A 20907-nucleotide genomic window follows, 5' to 3' on the forward strand; every position below is an offset into this window, starting at 1 on the left:
GATTCACTGGATTTAATTGATCTAATGAAACAATTCTTGTAGAGTGTGTGTGTGTATACTATTATTTGAGCGCTAGTCTACCATCCTAAGACTAAATAGCTGAATAATCTTTAGAAAATGTTTATGATCTCAAAAATTCCAACACAATTTGCTATAGGAGTAGTACTTAAAGGAGAAATTTTTAATGGAGGTTGCAATCTACAACTACTAATAATAAAGATGACAAACAACAATAAATTATGCAATCAAATTTTTAATAACAAAGATAACTATATTTTTAACATGGTCAAATATACTTGGCTAAGTCCAGATTTTAAAAAAAAGTATCTAGCCCAACAGTACAATCATACAGCTTTGTACAGAACATTCCATAGATCAACAGAAAATACATTTGAGCACAAAAATAAAAAATATTTAAAGAGAATCTCTAAGCAGCATTTCTGCAAAAGACGTATCTTGTACTGATTAAATATCTACAAGTGCTTTTCCTTTACAAAAATACATATATTCTTAATAGTCTAAGTCATTAACAATGACCTGGTAATTCTTTCACTTCAATTTGAATGATTTATAAGCTAAATCTTACAACCACAAAAAGGTTTTTATTTGTATTAAGATGTTACCACTTTTGACAAAAAGCTTAAAATATTTTATATTTCAAAGGAAAATTAGCAACATAACTTTACAAATATATTCTATGATTTTATTTACTGTGAGGGCTACTCTACTGAAAACGGATGCTCTCTGTTGTGTTGCTCAGATGCAGGAAAGCAGCAGAACACTGGTACTCCCCCCAAGCTCTCGTCGTGGACCACAGCTGCATAAGGACACTTGGGCCCCCACCCCCTTTCTAAAAATTACAGCAAAAGGAAACTGACCCCAAACAATGTTGGGCTGATCCCATTACATGTTTAATGTGTAGAACTCCTGCGCCAGTGGACTGTATGGATACGTAAACCTGCTTAGTATCTCTCCATTACCCAGAAACATTTAATCTTCATTTACACTGTGTTGGTTTCTTACTGCATGAAGCTCTATAAGATGGAAGAAAACTAAACCCAGTATTTGACATATATGTTTCACCTGATTCCAGATTAAAAGTAATTAAAATTAAAAAGCATTTCTGAAAAATCAGTTTTGAGTCATAGAAAAAGGGGCATAACGAGGATATAGACACATTTGAATGAACATCTAAAATAAATTTTTAATTTTATTACTTTCTGAAAAGGAAGTGCTCAAGCATTTTAATTCTTATTTGAAAATATGACAGCAAGTAAACACATCTGTGATAACTATTAAACTTGAAAGAGAATCACTTTGAAATTATTGGAAAAACACCACTGCAAGAAAAACAAAACTATGAAACCTTGTATATTTAAGTACATTTTAATAACCCTTCAATCTGATGTTTTCCTCAAAATATTACTGACCTAGGTTTATCAAGTAGGTCCAGAAACACCTGGTTATTTTGTGCCTTGAAAGGGTTTCTAAGTCTCTAGTGTATTTAATATTTTTCGATTTTTCATAAATCAGATTTAGCAGACATGTTCCTTATTGTTCCCCAAACTATAGGAATATATATCTTAAAACAATATTTCAAGTTTTTGTGTTTCTAATCCAGAAATTAAAGTTTTGGCAAACTCATTTTTGAAGTTCCTACAACCAACATCTTACTGGTATAAAGCTTAGCTTGTTGGAAAATTCCTTATGAAAAACTAGACAGAGCATGTAATAAATGGAGCGTGCACTCATTTTTATCCTACCCAAGGAGATTTACCTAGTGACCTGTCAGAAAGACTTTAAATATGAGTTTTAAGGTGGCCCACAGCATGCATTCCCAAGAAGAAATGGTATAAGGAGGGTACTGAACTTCATTTTGATGTACAAACTTGTTCTGTGACCCCATTTCACCAAATTTGGTTGTATGGCTAAATTCTAATAACAATAAACCAATTGCTGAGAAGACAGTTACTTTTTAGGCTGGGGGGGGGACCAGAGGCCCTCATCAAAATTTTGTTTCTGAATATAGAAAAAACACTTACTTACACAAGTCCAATAGAATGTACTCTTTTCTACACAAGTAAGCACGTCAGTACATTTATCAAGGTCTGTCTTTAATAAAATTTCTCATATTACAAAGAACCCAGGAGCTAAATAAGTTTAATTTTAGTTTACACTGCCTCCATGCAATAAAACGCTTCTCAAATTGAAATTTAAAAATCTCAATTTTCTTTCAAAATCTGAATTTCTCTCACTTTTCATCCACAGGAAGGCTATTTGTTATGTTTACCTTTTCCTTACTTTTTAGGATTTCCTAAGATCTGTCAGATGGTGCTGAAAAACAATGAACATATTCGAAAGAAAGTGTGCTCTGATTATTGCAAGAAAAATCTGTATTTGACTGATCTCACCAAGAAAATTCAGTTTAAAGCCTTTCTTTGGTGATGTTTTCGAAATTAATCAAGGTTATTGCCTAACTGTATAAAATTAAATTGCAATCTAAACATTTCTAACCTCCAACTGTTAAAACTGTCTCTCCAACATGTTATTAATTAACAGTAAAATGTCTTTGGTGATATCTATATTCTTATGTAAATCCTTCAAAAAAAAAGGTTACTCTAATTTACAAGAGCCTATTTAGATACGAAACCATTCATAAGAGACAGGTACAGATAACTCAAACTTTATGCAGTAGATCTAAAACAGAAATGCACTTTAGCAATGAGGCACTTTCTCTTAAATATTTCAATAAAGCTAAACAGTTCACAATATTATATAACACATTTTTTCTTAAAGAATCAGTTTAAATTTAGATTACATTTGAGTATATAATATAGTTGAGCAAAGTCATTACATTTATAAAATGTGGCACATTAGTATGGGATAGATTGAATAAAGAAATATCAATGAATAAAGAAATATGCTTTTGTAAAAGTCGTTAGAAGACATCACCCAAGTTACCCACAACCCAGACTGAATATTACCTCATCAATGAGCATTTTAGTTTAGTTTTCATACTTAGAAGTATCTTGTTAATCTAGAGAAAAGGGTATATTTTGATTTCTCCATTAACTGATATGATTACTTCAATTAAAGTAATATTTATAAACCACAGATATTCTTTATATCCAAGGTTCCTGGACCCTTTTTTGTCTATGATTTCTAAGGCAGATAAAACAGAAAACAAAACCTTTTATGGAAATAAAGTTCTTTCAGTTTATTGCTTAAGAAACAGGTTAAAGAAAAACATTTAGATTTTTATTCTCTGCTTTTACGAATTCAGATGATTATCCCTATAGGTTATTTATATAGTTTGTTTTATAAGCACTCTAAATTTATAAAGCTAACCACAAAAGCTACTGTACCTGGTTTCTTGCAAATTCTACAGCCTGACTTAGGGGGCAATTAACGGAGCTATAGTGTATAACTAGACATGAAAGGAGTCCCATACTTAGAAAGTCATAGTTGAATATACCAAAAGAAGTTGGTTGAAGAAGTGTGTGGTTCTAGTAGTGATAATATCTATTACTCAGGATCATCAAAAAATGTGTGCCTTTCCCCAAATGATAATTGATGCCTTTCTTTACAGAAGGTTTTCACATGTTTTGGCACATATTCCATTGCATTTCAATAAAAATGTTAATACATTAACAGTAAATAAACAATTTTATATAAAACTAGTCTCAGTTCCATAATTATTCCCTATATATTTCCTTGGAAAATAGTGAAATTTCATATGATCAGGCAATGAGCCAAATCTAAAGAGATTTTGTAGATAAAATTCATTTATGGCCATAAGTTTCAGCTGTGGAGCCAAAACATCCAAGTCTCATTTGTGGTTTTTAAAAATGCACTCTAAATTGATTAATTAAAATTAACTTCCATATACAAAACACTATATTAATCACTGACCTATAGGTGACAAGTTTATAATTTTTAAAAGTTCTCAAGGATGTCTGGGAACTGGGTTTCACAGCATAGCAAAATAATTTCTGTAGCCAGATCCAAATCCAGTTTTTGGTTGAGTGTAATGGTCTTTTCCAACCATTTATAAAGAGTTAACAAAAATCTGCCTTTTAGATTTTGCTTGTGAGTCCTCCTAAGAACAAACACAATCTAACAAAATGAAGTTAAGAAAGTATTGCCATAACCTTTTTGACAAAAGTCAGGACAATTGAAAATTTTAATAGACTTTTTGACTTGAAAAAAAGATGTAAGGAAAAGATAGTTATGAAGTTTCAGCTTCATACTGTGAAATATATTAAGATTTAGCTGTATTTTGTATGTTTCTTAGAGTTGTACAATGTTTTATTTCTGAGAAGCATTTTGAAATTCAGAAGGCATTAATCTGTGATACATTTTGCTGGAAAATGTAGCACATTTACCACATATACAGTATAAAAACTAAGTGCGTAACACACAGATTGTGCTCATGTTAGATTTCTAAAACAAATATTTTTCCTAAGTTTCAGAGATTAATTTGTTTCAAAGCAATTAATAAAATAATTTCTAAAGAAATTTTTTGAAAACTGTAAATTTTAAAAGATTTTAAATGAAGTTTTTAATATAATTTAAGGTAACAAGACTTTCTTTGACTTGCAGACTAACCCCAAAATGAATGGAAGACTTAAAACTGAAAAACACAAGACATTATCATAGCTCTGACCTTAATGAACTCATGTATAAAATGTTAATCCCATTTCCTCCTGATTACTACAGGATCTAAAATAAAATACCCTTAAACCATTAATTTTGGTTAACATGTTTATCTTCTACACTGCATTTATTCTATTTTATGCATATGGTTTGGAAATGTAAAAGATAACTAACAGTTTTAATCTATAACTGTTTTGAGACTTTTGAAATCCATAAAATAGCTAATGTTATATGCTCTAAAAATCCTAATATTTAAAATCATAACCTTCTGCATGCCACAATAACATATACCTAAGGCCAACTTAAAAAGAGAAACAATGCACTCATTAAATGAGAGCAACAATGTAATGATACATACATAAAATGGGCTATACAATGAAGTTTCATGAAGCAGCACCCACTTGTCATAAGGCATTATGAAAGAAGATTAACCTTACTTACACATTAATTTTATTAGGAGTAAATGTGATCAGCTGCCAACATTTCGAATGGTTGTGAATCTAACTTCAGTTCTCCAAAAAGTCACATACATTTTCAATCTGGAGGGCTAACATGCCTTCCTTGTGCAATTAGTAGACTACACTGACAGATGCTTAGAATGTCTACACTTATGATGTGCTCTAATGTTAAATAATTGAAATTCTTTGCAAACGGACTTGCACACTCAAGAATTAACTATTTTTTACACAAAAAGCTTACCAAGAACAGGAAAGTGGCTCAAAAACCACTTTTCTAAATATATTTCCATATAAAACAATTTCAAGATAATTAATATTTTCTTGTACAGTACTCTATTTAAACAAGAATTAATAAAATACTAAGTATGTGAAAACTGCAACACCACAAAGATTGAGCCATTTTAACTAGTGTAATTAAACATTAGGACAATCTTGGAACAGGCAAGCAAAATATTCAGAAGGCTGAATCAATGGCTGCACACCTAACTGAGTTCAGCCAGGACTTGCACACTGTGAGACAGCACAAATACCCTATGCAGACGGTTCAGTAGCAGAATGGCACTTGGTTTGCTCTTAATAGAAACAACATAAATGTAATTGACAATTTAGAGATAGACAATGGCCTTATTTGCATGCTGAAAATCTGGTTGTGTCCCTCTAGTCCACACACCATTAACTGTGCAATCTGTCGACGAGTAAACAGTGCAGGATTCATCTCAGAGATTTGTGCCCCTTGGTCTAACCGAAATCAATTCTTGGTCGATACTGCAATACCATAGGGTACGACTATAAAATAAAGACAGACAGATAAGACTATTTATATAAAAATACAGTTTACATACAAAAGATTCCAAGAGTTTGGGGTTATAATTTACAATATTTCCTGGTACTAGTGATAATACCAGCATAATTTTTTTTTCATTTCATTTCATTTCAGAATATTACGGGGGTATAAATGCTTTGGTTACATATATTGTCTTTGCACTGTCTGAGTCAGAGCTACAATCTTGCCCAATCCCCAGACATCGTGCACCGCACCCATTAGGTGTGAATTTACCCATCCCCTTCTCTTCCCTCCTACCTGCCTGACACCCTATGAATGTTACTTCCATGTGTGCACATAAGTGTTGATCAATTAGTACCAATTTAATGGTTGAGTACTTATGGTGCTTGTTTTTCCATTCTTGTGATACTTCCAAGAATGGGTTCCAGCTTCATCCAGGACAATAAAAGGGGTTATTAGTTCATCATTTTTTATGGCTAAGTAGTACTCCACATTTTATTAATCCACTCATGTATTGATGGACATTTGGGTTATTTCCGCATCTTTGCAATTGTCAATTGTGCTGCTATGAACATTCGAGTGCAGGTGTCTTTCTTTTCCTTTGGGTAAATACCCAGTATTGGGATTGCTGGATCAAATGGTAGTTCTACTTTTAGTTCTTTGAGGTATCTCCAAATTACTGTTCATAGAGGTTGTGCATTATAATTTGCAGTCCCACCAGCAGCCTATCAGTGTTCTTATCTCTACGCATCTACACCAACATTTGTTGTTTTGGGATTTTTTGATAAAAGCCATTCTCTCTGGAGTTAAGTGATATCTCATTGTGGTTTTGATCTGCATTTCCCTGATGATCAGAGATGTTGAGCATTTTTTCATCTGTTTGTTGGCCATTAGTCTGCCTTCTTTTGAAAAGCTTCTGTTCATGTCTTTTGCTCACTTTTTAATGGGGTTGTTTGATTTTTTCTTGCTGATTTTCCTGAGTTCTATATAGATTCTAGTTATCAACCCTTTATCTTATGTAATAATTAGCCACTTGTTTTTCAACATTTTTTAAAAGACCGTTAAAATAAATTTTAATATTAAGAAAAAACAGTACCAAACTTGTAAGAAATGTGATTTGTGAACATTACTCCAGTTTCCTAGATTCCCAGCAGGGGTCTCTTTGTTAATTTGTGACTTGGTGGGCTCTTACTAGCAGAAGCTCTGGTGTAGTCCAGGCTGCTGACTTGTCTTGCTCAGCCTTACAGGGTTACTAGTTGAATGCTTGTAAGCAGGGCATGTAACTTTCAGTTTCCCACAGGCCTGCCTATGCCTAACGTGTTGCACTAGTGCTAGTCACGTACAAGACCGGTATGATGTCTGAAGGTCTTTGAACTTGACCTCTGCTGCATATTATTGAAAACTTGACTGATTCTAGAAAAATAATGGCCATCAAAAGATTTAATGATCACGTAAATTTTAACAGTTAAATTTCCCTTTTTAAAACAAAATTTGAGGAGCTACTTTTATGGAACCAAGAAAATGCTGAGATGGCCAACGACTAATGTTTCCCCATCTTATTGTAGATGAATACAAAAATGTAGTTCAGAGAATTTTGTATTCTTTCATACAGATGAAAAGGGATAGACTGAGATTCTACAATCCTGAAAATGGCCATTTCAGTGCTTATCACAACTATACTACAAACTTGGAAGACTCAACGTTGGAGTCTCTTTTACCATTCAGCTCAGGATGGGACTGGAGGGTAGGAATACAAATAACCTAGGTCTTGTTCTCCCAGCTGAAGTAGTATGGCAGATGCCACTTCCAGCTTTCTAAGGGCTGGGTAAAAGTCTCAGTCTCTCAGGTTTTCTATGGTCTAAAACTACTTTGGTTTTATTCTGTTTCTTGTTTTTGTTTTAAACTTTATTCAGTCCCCTCTAAATCAGATTATCTGGGAGCGGGGCACAGAAATGTGTATTTTACTAAACTCTGTGGGTGTTTCTGAAGCCCAGCCAGATTCCCAGACCACTAACACAGACATCCTGGGTGTCTTTACTAATTTCCATTCTACCTCACTCAACCTGCAGCTTGCCTTCACTATAATATTATTTCTGGGTGGATTTGCTCTTGATTCCCGATTCTGTTGAATTTGCACACTTTCTGCAAATAATTAAGTCACTCATTTGGAATACGTTAATCATATATAGAAGTATCCATCATCCATTCTACCAGGGATGGAGGTACAGAGGGAAGTAAAATGGCTTGACTGACAATGGTTGGGATTTTCTCAGTTTTTGGCTAAAAATAATTTTGTTTTCCCCTCCAAGTAACCATTTGTGTTTGTTCTATAAGAACATATGAAGTTTAATCATTTTATTGAAATGTGTCACAACAGTGAAAAATTAAGCTATATTTTAAGTTCTATTTGTGTTTGGATTTGCTTTCTGAAGTAAAGTGGCAGTGTGCTCACTGTAATGAAATACAGTTGACCTTTACCTCTTAGTGTTAAGGGACTGCACCAAATGGACCCATAGTTCATAGTTTCTAGTCCTCAACAGAAATAAAAATAAAGGACACTTCCAAAGAATACATTTCAAATGTGATAATTGTAGAAAATGGTAAAACTGTCTTTGTTTGATGTATTATAATTTTTTCCTTAGAGTTTATTTTTATCATAAAAGTAACTTGTTTTTACTGTAGATTTGGAAGATACAGAAAAGCACCAAGAAAAAAGCAAAATTATTTAAATTCTACCATCCAAAGTTAACTGCCATAATAAGTTTAGTGTAAACTTGTCTAGTCATTTTATCTACATTTGTTTTTTTTAAACTGAAATCATGCTAAACGTATTGTTTGTATCATTTAAAAGTTTTGTCTATTTAGAAATTCCATAAACATATTTCCACATAATATAGTCCTACATGATAATTAAAAAAGAGTTTCAGAGGCAGATTTTCATTTGGAGCACAGAGGAACACTTTTTAAAAAGATTTATTTCTTTAATTTCTTTTTTTTCAGAGACAGGGTCTTGCTATGTTGTCCAGGCTGGTCTTAAACTCCTGGGCTCAAATGATCCTCTCACCTCAGCCTCCTGGGTAGCTGGGACTATAGGCATGTGCCACCATGTAATTTTTAATAGCTGTATATTATGCTGTTATAGAAATGAACCAGAATTAGCAATAAATCTTTTGCTGTACATTTGAGTTTATTCCATTTTTTTTTGCAATTATACATTAATGTTGACCCAATGACCTATTTCTTTCTCTCCATGGTAGGTTTTTTTTCTAGACGTGAAACTGCTGGTTCAAACAGCATACACATTTTTTTTTTTTTTTCTTGAGACAGAGTCTTGCTTTGTTGCCCGGGCTAGAGTGAGTGCCGTGACGTCAGCCTAGCTCACAGCAACCTCAAACTCCTGGGCTTAAGCGATCCTACTGCCTCAGCCTCCTGAGTAGCTGGGACTACAGGCATGTGCCACCATGCCCGGCTAGTTTTTATATTTTTAGTTGTCCAGATAATTTTTATTTCTATTTTTAGTAGAGACGGGGTCTCGAACTCCTGACCTTGAGCGATCCACCCGCCTTGGCCTCCCAGAGGGCTAGGATTACAGGCGTGAGCCACCACGTCCGGCCCAAACAGCATACACATTTTAAAAGGACTTTTGATAAATACTGTTACACTGGTCTTCAAGAAAGTTGTTCTATTTTACATTTTCAAAAGAAATTTGCCCATTCCTGTATAGCCTCAGCAAGAATGAGTACCATCCTCTCTCCTTCTTAATTTAGCAATTTAATAAGCATAAAATGGTATTTCTTTGTTCACTTCTTCACTTTTAAAGAAGTGAACCATTTTTATAGGCTTATCAGCCAATTGTGTTTCCTTCTTTTGTATCTTTCCTGATCATGCCCTTTGCTCATTTTTCTATGAAAAGGTGGGCTTGTTCTAAACAGATTTTTATGAATTCTTTATGTATTGAGGGCATTAAATCTTCCTCTATCACAAATATTTCCTTATCTATGCTATTTTTGCCATGTACTTTTCAATATGAACAGTCAGCTTGATTGTATTAGGTAGAATGTGAAGGCCATCCATACTTTGAGATCAGTTATTCAGTTGTAGTTATCAGAAACTGACACTGATGTATAATGTGAGTTATAGATTGAATACTCCCCCCACAATAGTCTCAGTACAGTTAACTGAAAGAAAACCGTACTAGATCTGCATCTCACCCCCTACACTTCCATTTCTGAGTGCACTATGACCAACTGCCTTTTCCTGCAATGTTGTGGCCCCAGCCCCATTGGTCCCCTTGCAATTCTCAAACAACTAGATGTAATCTGAGGGCCTTTGCAGTGTGTTCCCCCAGCCTTCAGTGCTCTATGCCAGAAATTCACAAGGCAACTGCTCTCACTTTCTTTTGATCAAGAATCACGATTTCAAAGAGCCCTTCCCTTGGCTATCTTATCAAAAATATTCTATTTATCTACTTTTTCTTCAACACTATAAATTTTACTCATTTATTTTTTGCCTGCTACTGCCATTCCAGTGTATCTCCAAAGACCTAAGAAGAGTGCCCAACACATACTAAATGCTCAATAGACATTTGTTAGATGAATCTTTTTTCTCCATTAATTTGAAATACTTTTTATAGACTCATACATACTAGAGTCTGTTCCTGAGCTATACTTTTTGTTCATAGTTTAAGATAGTACTCTATTTTAATTACCTAAAAATACATTTTAGTATGTGGCAGTGCACATTCCTTGTCATTACTCTTTAAAAATGTGACTGACCAGAGAAGCATGGGTTTGTATTTCCTGATGAACTTTATTTATTTATTTTGAGACACAGTCTCACTCTGTTGCCCAGGCTAGAGTGCCGTGGTGTCAACCTAGCTCACAGCAACCTCAAACTCCTGGGCTCAAGTGATCCTCCTGCCTCAGCCTCCCGAGTAGCTGGGACTACAGGCATGCACCACCATGCCTGGCTAATTTTTTCTATGTATTTTTAGTTGTCCAGCTAATTTCCTTCTATTTTTAGTAGAGACAGGGTCTTGCTCTTGCTCAGGCTGGTCTCGAACTCCTGAGCTCAAAGGATCCACCCGCCTCGGCCTCCCAGAGTGCTAGGATTACAGGCGTGAGCCACCGCGCCTGGCCCCTGATGAACTTTAGAATGACAGACTTTGTCAAGTTGAACAAGAATCAGGTAAAGTGTGTTAGGAATTGCATTTACCTTTACAATTTAATTGTGGGGAGAACTGAAGTATTTAGTGGTTAACTGTCCTGATACATGCAATTTACTTTCAAATGGTTCTACCAAAAAAAAAATGTGTTTATATATATGGGGGGCGGGGAGAAAGAGATGTTAATAAGGTAAGGAGATGGGAAGAGGAGGCAGAAAATGTAGCAAAATGTTAAATCGGTGATTCTAGGTAAAGGTAAAGGATATTCCTTCATATAATTTCATTTTCTTTTATTTAAAATATTTCAAAATGAGCTGGCAGGAAAAAAAAATCAGGACTTAACATTTAACTTTATCAAATGCCTTTTCAACATCTGATGATTTTTGACATTGTGTGTATATAAAATGTTTATAATATACATTTTTCAATATCCCCCAATATTAAGCCATTCTTACATTTCTGATAAAAAATACTATTAGGTCTTGGTTTATTCTTTTTAGTATATTATTTACTGTCTTCCCATTTATATTCAAAATGAGAGATGGTACGAGTTGTCTAACTGTCGGTTTTCTGCCAGTTTTTGCTATCATGTTTATGCTACCTTTGTGAAATAAATTTGGGAAAATTCCATCTTTTTCAGTAATTTAAAAAATATGTATAGCATTGGAATATGATCCATTCCTTGAGAGAATGTGACCATAAAATCATCTAGGCATCCTTTTGAGGAAGTTAAGGGTGCGTCCTATCAACTGTCAATTTCAATCCATTAATGAAGTGTTGAAGAAAGAAAAGGAAATCTGTGTGATTTGGAAATTTAGTATTATTCCAGTTATTGTTTAATACTTTGGGTCATGATTTAAGGACATCGTCATTTCTAAGGAAATATGTAGACATCCATACCAGGAGTAAAAGCAGAAAGCCATGTATGTATGGGTTGTAGCTATAGGCAGGAGTCACTATAATTCATCATTTCAAAATCAGCTATGAGGCTAAAGCAGCTGAAATACCTATATACTTCAGATATACACAAATCTCACCAGCTCAGTTAAATTATATATTCACCCCTCACCCTTATCTGCATATTCACCCCTCACCCTTATCTGCATAATGTTAAGAGAAGAATGATGTTTCTCCTCCAAAGATTTTTCTCTTGGTCTTTATAAATGTTAAATTCGTTTTCTCCATTTCTGAAAAACTATGACTTAAACTGTGTGTATCAAAAACCTCACATTTTAATAAGGGCATGGAGATTCCCATATCATAGCTCTGACAAAAAGACTGAAGGAAATTCTAGATAAACGGTTCAGTAAACATTTTCAACTACTGATTTGAGGAGATTCATTTGTTCCAGCCCACAAACTGTAACACTGGAGGTAAGGTTGCTAGTTAAGTTTGTAACATAATTACAATCCTCCCTTTTTTTTTTCTTTTTTATTAGCTTCAAGGAAATAAGGATGAAGACTACCTTAATTATTGAGATAAAAAACAATGGATTTTTTAAAGAAATGTTATGATTAATCCACAGGATTAAAGTTGATCATCAATCATCTTTGTGTCCAACAATAATCGTTACTATACCTTAGTCTCTATTTCCCAAATTTTTAAAATGTTTTTTATTAAACTTCTCTCTGATACATGTTCAAGTTTTCTCAGTACATTATTAAACAGGGTCACTATCATTTCATTATTAAGAGCTAACTCAAGGCAGGGCCTAGTAATCAAGCTCACAATTTGAATTCTCTGTTGCTGCTATTCAGATTCACCTAATTTGGCATTTTATATTTCACTTGTGGATGGATGAATCATTAAAAAATAGTAAGATTTAAACAAAGAAGGTAACATCCCAATCCAATATGGAGCAGACATTTCTCAAGGGCTGAAACTAGTAATTATTAAAAATTCCTAACTTATAAATAATGGCCTTAACATTTACAGGTTTATTTTTAGTTCAGTAAAATTAGATAGATAATTCAGGGAAACTTTGGGTATATAAGTCAAAAAGAAGTTTCTGTACCTCAAACAACTATTAGTTTTACAAAATTAAATGTCTTAGAAACTTGGATTTGGGATGAGAGCGATCCCCGTCAGGGCATCGTGATGGTCATATGTACAGTCGTGAGTGCCTCTTACCTGATACAAAGGGCCATCCTGAGAGCAGACTTGCGAGGCTGAGCAGTTCAGACACCGAAACTGCGGAGGAGATGAACTCATCAGATAAGAGGCATCCACAACTGGATACATATTTAAAACTGATTTAAAATATTTTAACGTCAAACATAAGAGTCAACATGCTAATTTTAAATAAACATTTTCCAAGAATATGGTAGTCGTTTTTGAAAAAATATAGATTTTAAAAACTTAGTGATTGGTTAAGTTTAGCTTGAAGTAACTTTAGCATTTAGATGTGAGTTGTTTAATATTCTGAAAACACCAAAGTGGTGGCCTACCTTCCCTCCTTTCCATATACTTATCAGATACTAATTCCTGGGAAAACCCTCACTTCCTGAGTACACCGCGGCACCCTCTTTCTTCCATCCCTCCCTGGGATCAGTCTCTCCTAGATCTCCTTTGCAACTACCCCCTGAAAGTCGTGCTGCCCAAGGAGATCAGTGCTCTGAGAGAGGTGCGGAACTCGCTCAACCTCTAAGGGATCTGTTTTCTGTTGTATATTAGGTTCTTCATACTGTGCAGATTAGATTCTTAGTTTCCATATCTAGCATTACACTGCAAGCTCCTTAAACCTATATTTTACTAGTATTTGCAGTCTTAGTAGCTAAGGCCCAGAACCGCCATACAGTGGCCACTCCATAAATGTTTTATGAGTAAATCAGTGAGTGAACATATTTTAAAGTTATTGAGTAGATTCCTTTGTAAACCCACTACCTTAAAACAGTTTAACCATTCACATTAAAAAAAATCATTCCCAAATCTTAATTTTTTAATAGTATGCTAAACACTTATTAAACATAATTTTAATTATAATGGGACTATAAAACATAAAATGTATACTTTAAAATTATGCATATATGAATTCAACATCACATACTCTTCAAAATGGAAAAAAAATAAGTACATAAAAAATGTGAGGTATAATCAGGATGATTCTAACAGCCCAGAGTTGGTTTTTAAAAATATACTTTGAAAGATTATTTAAGTAAGCAATGACTAAGATAAATATATTTGTACCCTTTTAAATAAAATTTCAGAAATATTCTATTTCCCCAAAAGACTAGCAATTTTTTTTTTGATAGTTAGTCCTTGATTTCGTGCACAGTGCTCATCAACATGCCCAGCACTGCTACCCTTTGGCAACCTCCTTTCTCTCTGAAGAGTCCCCCAGTGGCTGGTCAGTATCAGACTTTGTTAATGAAGCAAGTCCCAAATAGCATTCAATGAGAGTAAAGAGGTAAGGTGAAAGAGGCAATTTCACTGATTCTTTTTTTTCTATCAATCTCTTTGGTATCAGTTAAGATGGATATATTTGCTTTTCCTAAAATTGCCTGGTTGATGCAAATAGAGCAAAGGAAGACAAGCTTGGTGCAATAACTTTAGGTGCTAGACCGGCAGAGGCTGTGGGAAGAGACAAAACCAACCAGGATAATCTGGGCAAAGGGTGCTGTACTGAGAGTGGGCACTCACTCTGAACAAGAAAAGGTGAGTAGGAAGATCATAAATCAATGATGAAAGCTGAGGCTAAATAGAGATATTGACAGTAAGCTCTCAGGGATGGAACTAAGTAAATAAAGGAGGAAAAAATTATCATAATGAAAGTTAGCATGCATAAGGAGTTAAATAACATTATGTCAGGTACTCTGCTAAGAACTTAAGTATATAATATTTCACTAATTCTTACTAAACTTTCCAAAACAGGTATTGTTACTCAAATTTCAAGGATCAAAAAGCTGAGGCAAAACTAGGAAGCAGGGCACAACTGGAAGAAAATAGCTGCAACATATATAACAAAAGATTCATATTCAGAATAAACTGTTCCCAGGAGTCAATAAGAAAAGGCAAGCATTATGATGGGGGGGAAGGCAATGAATATGAAAAAATATTCACTGAAGAAATATAAAATTGATAACATACAGTGCTGGCGAGAATGTCAGAAAATGGATACTCTCATACATTATTAGAATGATTTTAAATGACTAAAACTTTAGAAGAAATTTGTTAGTATCTATCAAAATTTAAAACATGCATACTCTGTTATAAATCCACTTCCAGGAATCTAGCCAACAGATATGCTTGCACATGTGCAAAAAGATATATGTACTGGAATATATACATAGCATTACTTATAATGTTAAAAAATTTGAAAAAAATCTAAATGTTCACCAAAGGAATGAGTTAATCAAATTATGCTATAGCCACACAAATGGAATACTATCAGTGTGTTTAAAACAATTATTTCTAAGTTTACTGATTCTCCACAAGACATATTATCAAGAAAAAGTTGTAGAACAACACATATGGTTTACTTATGTTTCAAAAAATGTGATGACCCCTGGCATGAATATTACAAAGAGGTTCCAGGTATTCGACTGATGATCATCAGATTAGGTGACTAAATCCCTTCCAAACTGAGGTTTGATTCTGTAATTCCACACCCTCATTGTACAGATGTGGAAGCCACATGACAAGTCAGTAGTTACAGATAACATTTCCTAAAACTCTACTCAAAGGATGATCCAAAGATCAGATGCACTGGCATCTCCTGGGAGAGTTTGACAGCAATGCAGTATTTTGGGCCCCATCCCAGATCTACTAAGTCAGAATCTGTATTTTACCAAGATCCCAGATGATCTGTATTTGCATTAAATTTTGAAAGGCAATGGGCTTTTATTTAAGGTACATTTTTTTCCTACTAATAAGCAAATGCCAACCTTGAGTATAGAATCTTGGGGTGGCAATACTGTCATGAACTGAAAACTTTCTAAGAGCTGAGTCTGACCAGATGTTTGTTTTGATTCCTAAAGATAAAAATCTTTCAAAAATGCATCATACCAGAGATAAGGACACAGCAAGGGCAAGGACTATAGAAAACAAGCTCAGCCTGAATGGAAGTGCTCCAGGATGCAGGAAAGCAGGTATCTCCCTGCAGGGAGATACTCCACTGTTCTTGAGAAATGGAGGCAAAATCAATTTCCCTGAGATTCTTCGCAGGATGCTAGAAATGGGACAAAGGGTGATCTGAATATGGAGCAGCCTTGTCTGGGGCAAAAGACTCAGGGGCAGAGGGTGGGATCCAATATGAAGAGGAAAGAAAACTACAGATTTACTCAGAGATAGAAGAGGAGTATGGAACATCTGAAGAGACATCCCATAGTACCAAATAAAAAAACTGCAAACATGCCAATTTCAGCCAAATAGGTCTAGAAATCTAATTTAATGCTAGTCACAATCTCATTCTAAAGCTTATCTGAAAGAAAAATGTATAAAAGTAGCCAACACGATTCAAAAAAGGGTAATACGAGATTTTGCCTTAACAGGTACTAATACGTATCATAAAGCAACCTAGAAGGCCCAAACATTTGCCTTCTAAGACATGTTTGGACTTTATCCAAACTTATCCCAAAGAAAATGGACAATTGAAGGATTTTAGACAGGGGTGTTATGTGGTCAGATTTTTATAAATGCTACACTATATAATGTGTAATGCTGGTACAGAAAAAGGCCTGCTCAAAAGAACAAAGTGCCCATGAACATATATAGACAAAGGAATATATGCATATGGATATAAATATATGCACAGATAATGGTGACATCTTAAAATAATGAGGTAAAGTATGGATTATTCAATAAATTGTATTTCTGGTTAAAAAACTCAGAATAAATTAGTCTTATCCTTGTGTGTGTGTAAACAAATCAATCCCAGGTGGATTAAAATGTTTAATATAAAAAAGCACTAGAAGCAAGTGAAAGAACCACACAGTGATCATTTGTTTAGGAAACAAGTTGACCCCAGCCCATGGCAGAGCTACTTAGCCAGTAGATAGAGCAATAAGAGCTTTTCGGATAACTGGCATCCTGCTGGCAATGGGTAGAGGTGAGAAGGGATATGACTGCAGTAAATACGCGAGTGGGGGCTCAATCTAGAAATCATTTTTTACTGCTACTGCTGCATTTGTGCATGTCACTTCAACTGTCAGAATCCATCTATTAAAAGTATAATAATTCACTGGAACCTGAGAAAAAATTTAAATTTAACAGAAATCAAATGGGAAACTGAGATTCAAATAAGGGAAAATTATCCTTAGGATATATTTTGCATAACTATTACCTTATAAAAGACAAATATTGAATATATGTGCTGGGCACTGCTCTAAGTGCTGGAGATTCAGCAGAGACTCTGCTGTCCCCGTCCTCAGATTACATTTTACTTGGGGGACAAACATACAAATAAGAGGCACAGTATGTCAGATGGTAGGAAATACTATGGAAAACAATACGGCATGGAAAGGAATTAAGAATTGCCGCTGGGGGAAGGGGTTGCAATTTTAAGGGAGGTCAGAGGCCTCACTGAGAAGGTGAATAGAAGTAAAATCATTTAAGTGAAGTGGGTAAAGGGAGCTTGTTAGGTGGAGGAGGAACGGTGAGGTCAGAGAGGCATATGGGGAAACCCTATCTAGAGGTCTCTGGAAGGACTCTGGATTTTATCTAAATGATATTAAGCATTTCTGGAGGAATCAAAGCAGGAGAGCAGAGTGCTTGAACCTGTTTTAGAGGATTGCCCTGGCTGCTGTGCAGGGTGAAGAGAGCAGGTGGGTCAAGGGTTGTGGATGGGGCCCAGCTGGGAGACTTTCATAGTAATTCTGGAGAATGGCCATGGTGGCTTGGACTGGAATGGGGACGTGGAGGTGGTGAGACATAGTTGGATTCTGACTGTAAGATTTTGATGGTAGAGGTTACAGAATTTGCTAAGGACGGATGAAAGACAAAGGCAATCAGGGCTGACTTCAGGGACTCGGGGATGTGAGCAACTGGAAAAATGAAGCTACCAATCTCAGAACTATTGAGATTTTGATGACTGAGGTGAACACAGGTTTGGAGAGGGAGAGCAACCCCAAAACAGGTTTGTCACACCAAAAAAATGAAATGGGCTGGCTAATACATTATTTTACTGTTTATTGGTTTAGTTTTCAGTAATGATAACTGGCAGTGTGACCAACTGTGGGGAAGGGATCTTGTAAAGGACAAGCAAGCACTAGCAGATAGAGGTCTTGCAGTGGATGACCACTAACATCTCTTTAACCTTAAGGCAAACCTATTCATGATGGCCTCAAGCACTATCAAACTATCAAAGGAAGCTAAAATTATATTCAATACAATACTAATACTCTGTAATTAATATTCACTCATCAGTAGTGGTGGGTAAGAGAGAATTCACTATCTCTATAATTTGTACCTGGAACATTTTGGTTGTAAGGATTAAATGAGGGTGACATATGTACAACCATTAAAAAAACCTATAAAATGGCACAGAAAGTCTAGTAATTTACCCAATACAAAGATAATTAGATTTTTAAAAATACAAGCCCCAAAGATGTCTGATGAGTTAGTCAAGGGCACACAGCTAGTGGTGACCAGTGTGTAAGTGTTTCCTCCTGCTCTTGAGTTCTTTCTGCTAGTGGCACATTCAGCCTCAGGAGGAAGGTGTTATCCAAGTGGGACTTTTTTTAAGTTTTGTAATAGTTCCACAGATGTTCACATTCAATGTAAGTATGTTCTTGAGCTGTTGTAACATGGCAACCCTCATTTTATCTGGATTCTACATTACTTATCCTTATGCAAGGTTAAGTTTCTTAGCTTATTTTTTATAATTTAGTTACATTTTCATGAGATAATGTAATAAAATCCAGGTTACAGAATAGAGAAATTAAATTATACTCAAAGTATGACATATTGTACCATAAAATCCACAAAATCTTAATGTTTATTCATGCACTCAGATTATGATGAGAATTTCTGGTAGCATTACTACTATATTGCTTACTCTTATATATCAACCCTATAATCCCTAGTGCCTCAAAATTCCCTGACATCCCACGTTACTTATAATTTAGGCATGCTTGAACCCATTAATAGAATTAACCCTAATCAAAGATACAGTTCAAAATACAAAATTCTCCTTTTGGGTTTTCTCCTTTGAATCATTTCTCCCATATTGCCTAGGGCCTACAGCACAATAATCTAATTCTGGCATCAGAAACCACTGCAAACTCACTTACCCTTTGGTCCGATACTTTCAATGTAAAGGAGGTACCTGTAAAAAGATTACCTAGCTTCTACCCTACTCTCTATCACAACCAAAAATACATACTCTTATCAAGCATTAACCAGACTACTCAGGGCAGAACTTGGTCTCCCCACCTCCACTCCATATATTAAAACTTCTAATAATTTATTGGGTTTTAAAAAATATGTCATCTTCTGTCTTGAGGTTAACAGAGCCCTGAACATATTTAGATGAGGTTTTAATCTCACCTAAAATATAACAAAACCACATTTAACACATACCTTGGTCTTGTACTTGGGACCAATTTTCACAGGGTGTTGGGGGAAACAATAATAATGAGAACCAGTTCTTCTCCTTTCCAAACTAGGCTTTTTAGTTCTTAAGTAATTGTTAAATTTGAGTAACTCAATGGTATATAGCTGTACACATAGGTAAATATAAAAGCAATTTACGTTTTCGCCTCTTAGTCGCCATCTTGTCATGTAGATGAATTCCATAGTATGGTCCTTCCCCATAATTTCACCATTGCACAGCACATCCAACTTAAAAAAAAATAGTTATAGATCCATTAACACAAATTTTGAATTCATAAGTATTTTACACATTTTCAGATTTCAAAAAGATGCAAATAGTTACAACAAAATATAAGTATTATCCATTATTTGAATAGAACTGAACATTTTTATTGAAAGCACTGGTCCTTCCCATAAAGTATTAACAATTCAGACACAAGCAGCATGAAGCACTGTTTATCTTGTCCCAGATACCTGTATCTCAAGTTCATACACATAATTTATAAATGCAATGTAACCTTTCTTAGTCCATGTCTCTTTGTAACCTTAGATGTTTAAGACATATTTCTGTGATTGCCTCTTACTGAATGAGAAGAAACTGTAGCAACCTCATAGTTCCTCACAGCTCCTTTAGTTTCTGAATTCATCTCTAAGAATTCTTTAATCTTCTCAATATTTGAAGGGGTTGCTTTCTTTTCATTAGTTTGGATTTGAAGAGGGAAATGAATGTGTGTATGGGGATACAGTGATGTATGGGGCATTTGGGGAATATGAGAATTTCCAGTAATTACTGATAGCTAATTTGATACACAGGCCTGTGTCTCCTAGGGCTCTCTGGGCTCTCTGGTTTGCTTGGTTGGTAATGTGCATGATACTTACGAATCCTCTTCCACCTTGAATGAGATGTCATAAAAGGGTTGTACTTATTAATGCTCACTTTTGCTCTGCGTCACAGGAACCAAACAACCCCCAAATCCTTAAGAAGGCCATAGGAACTGTGGCTATAACTCACTAATTCAAGAAAGCTTAATTAAACAAGTGTTTATCAGAGATAAACAAAATAACATTTCAATTCTCTAGCTATTAAAAACAAACTAATAAGATTTCATTTGAAGTGTGGAGAGGAGAAAAGAATGGGTTTTAAATAATTTTGGCTAGACAGACTACAATTTTGAACTTTAAGGAGTATACTTCCAATTGTATTAGGCACATGAAACTATTGATTTTTTAATGATTTATAGTGACTTATACGGACCTCAAAATGTTTTTCAGATATCGTTTGATTAACTCTTGAAAGAACAAATAGACAATTTCAT

The 20907-nt window shown here is 34.7% G+C and overlaps 1 protein-coding gene across 8 annotated transcripts in view; it reads right to left on the minus strand.

The window, feature by feature from the left end:
• Positions 1-235: 235 nt before the first annotated feature.
• Positions 236-20907, minus strand: part of PCGF5 (polycomb group ring finger 5) — a 112333-nt gene continuing 91661 nt past the window's right edge. For 7 of the 8 annotated variants that reach the window (XM_045569287.1, XM_045569282.1, XM_045569286.1 and 4 more), the window contains 3 exons: positions 19751-19840; positions 13193-13252; positions 236-5900 (listed from right to left, as the gene is read on the minus strand). In XM_045569287.1, coding sequence (XP_045425243.1) covers positions 5853-5900; positions 13193-13252; positions 19751-19840 — 198 coding nt within the window. In that variant the 3' untranslated portion in view covers positions 236-5852. The remainder of the gene's footprint in view (positions 5901-13192; positions 13253-19750; positions 19841-20907) is intronic. The other variant, XM_045569290.1, reaches the window with a different exon arrangement.

The sequence above is a fragment of the Lemur catta genome, chromosome 14 (genome assembly GCF_020740605.2).
Source record: "Lemur catta isolate mLemCat1 chromosome 14, mLemCat1.pri, whole genome shotgun sequence".
Taxonomy (NCBI): domain Eukaryota; kingdom Metazoa; phylum Chordata; class Mammalia; order Primates; family Lemuridae; genus Lemur; species Lemur catta.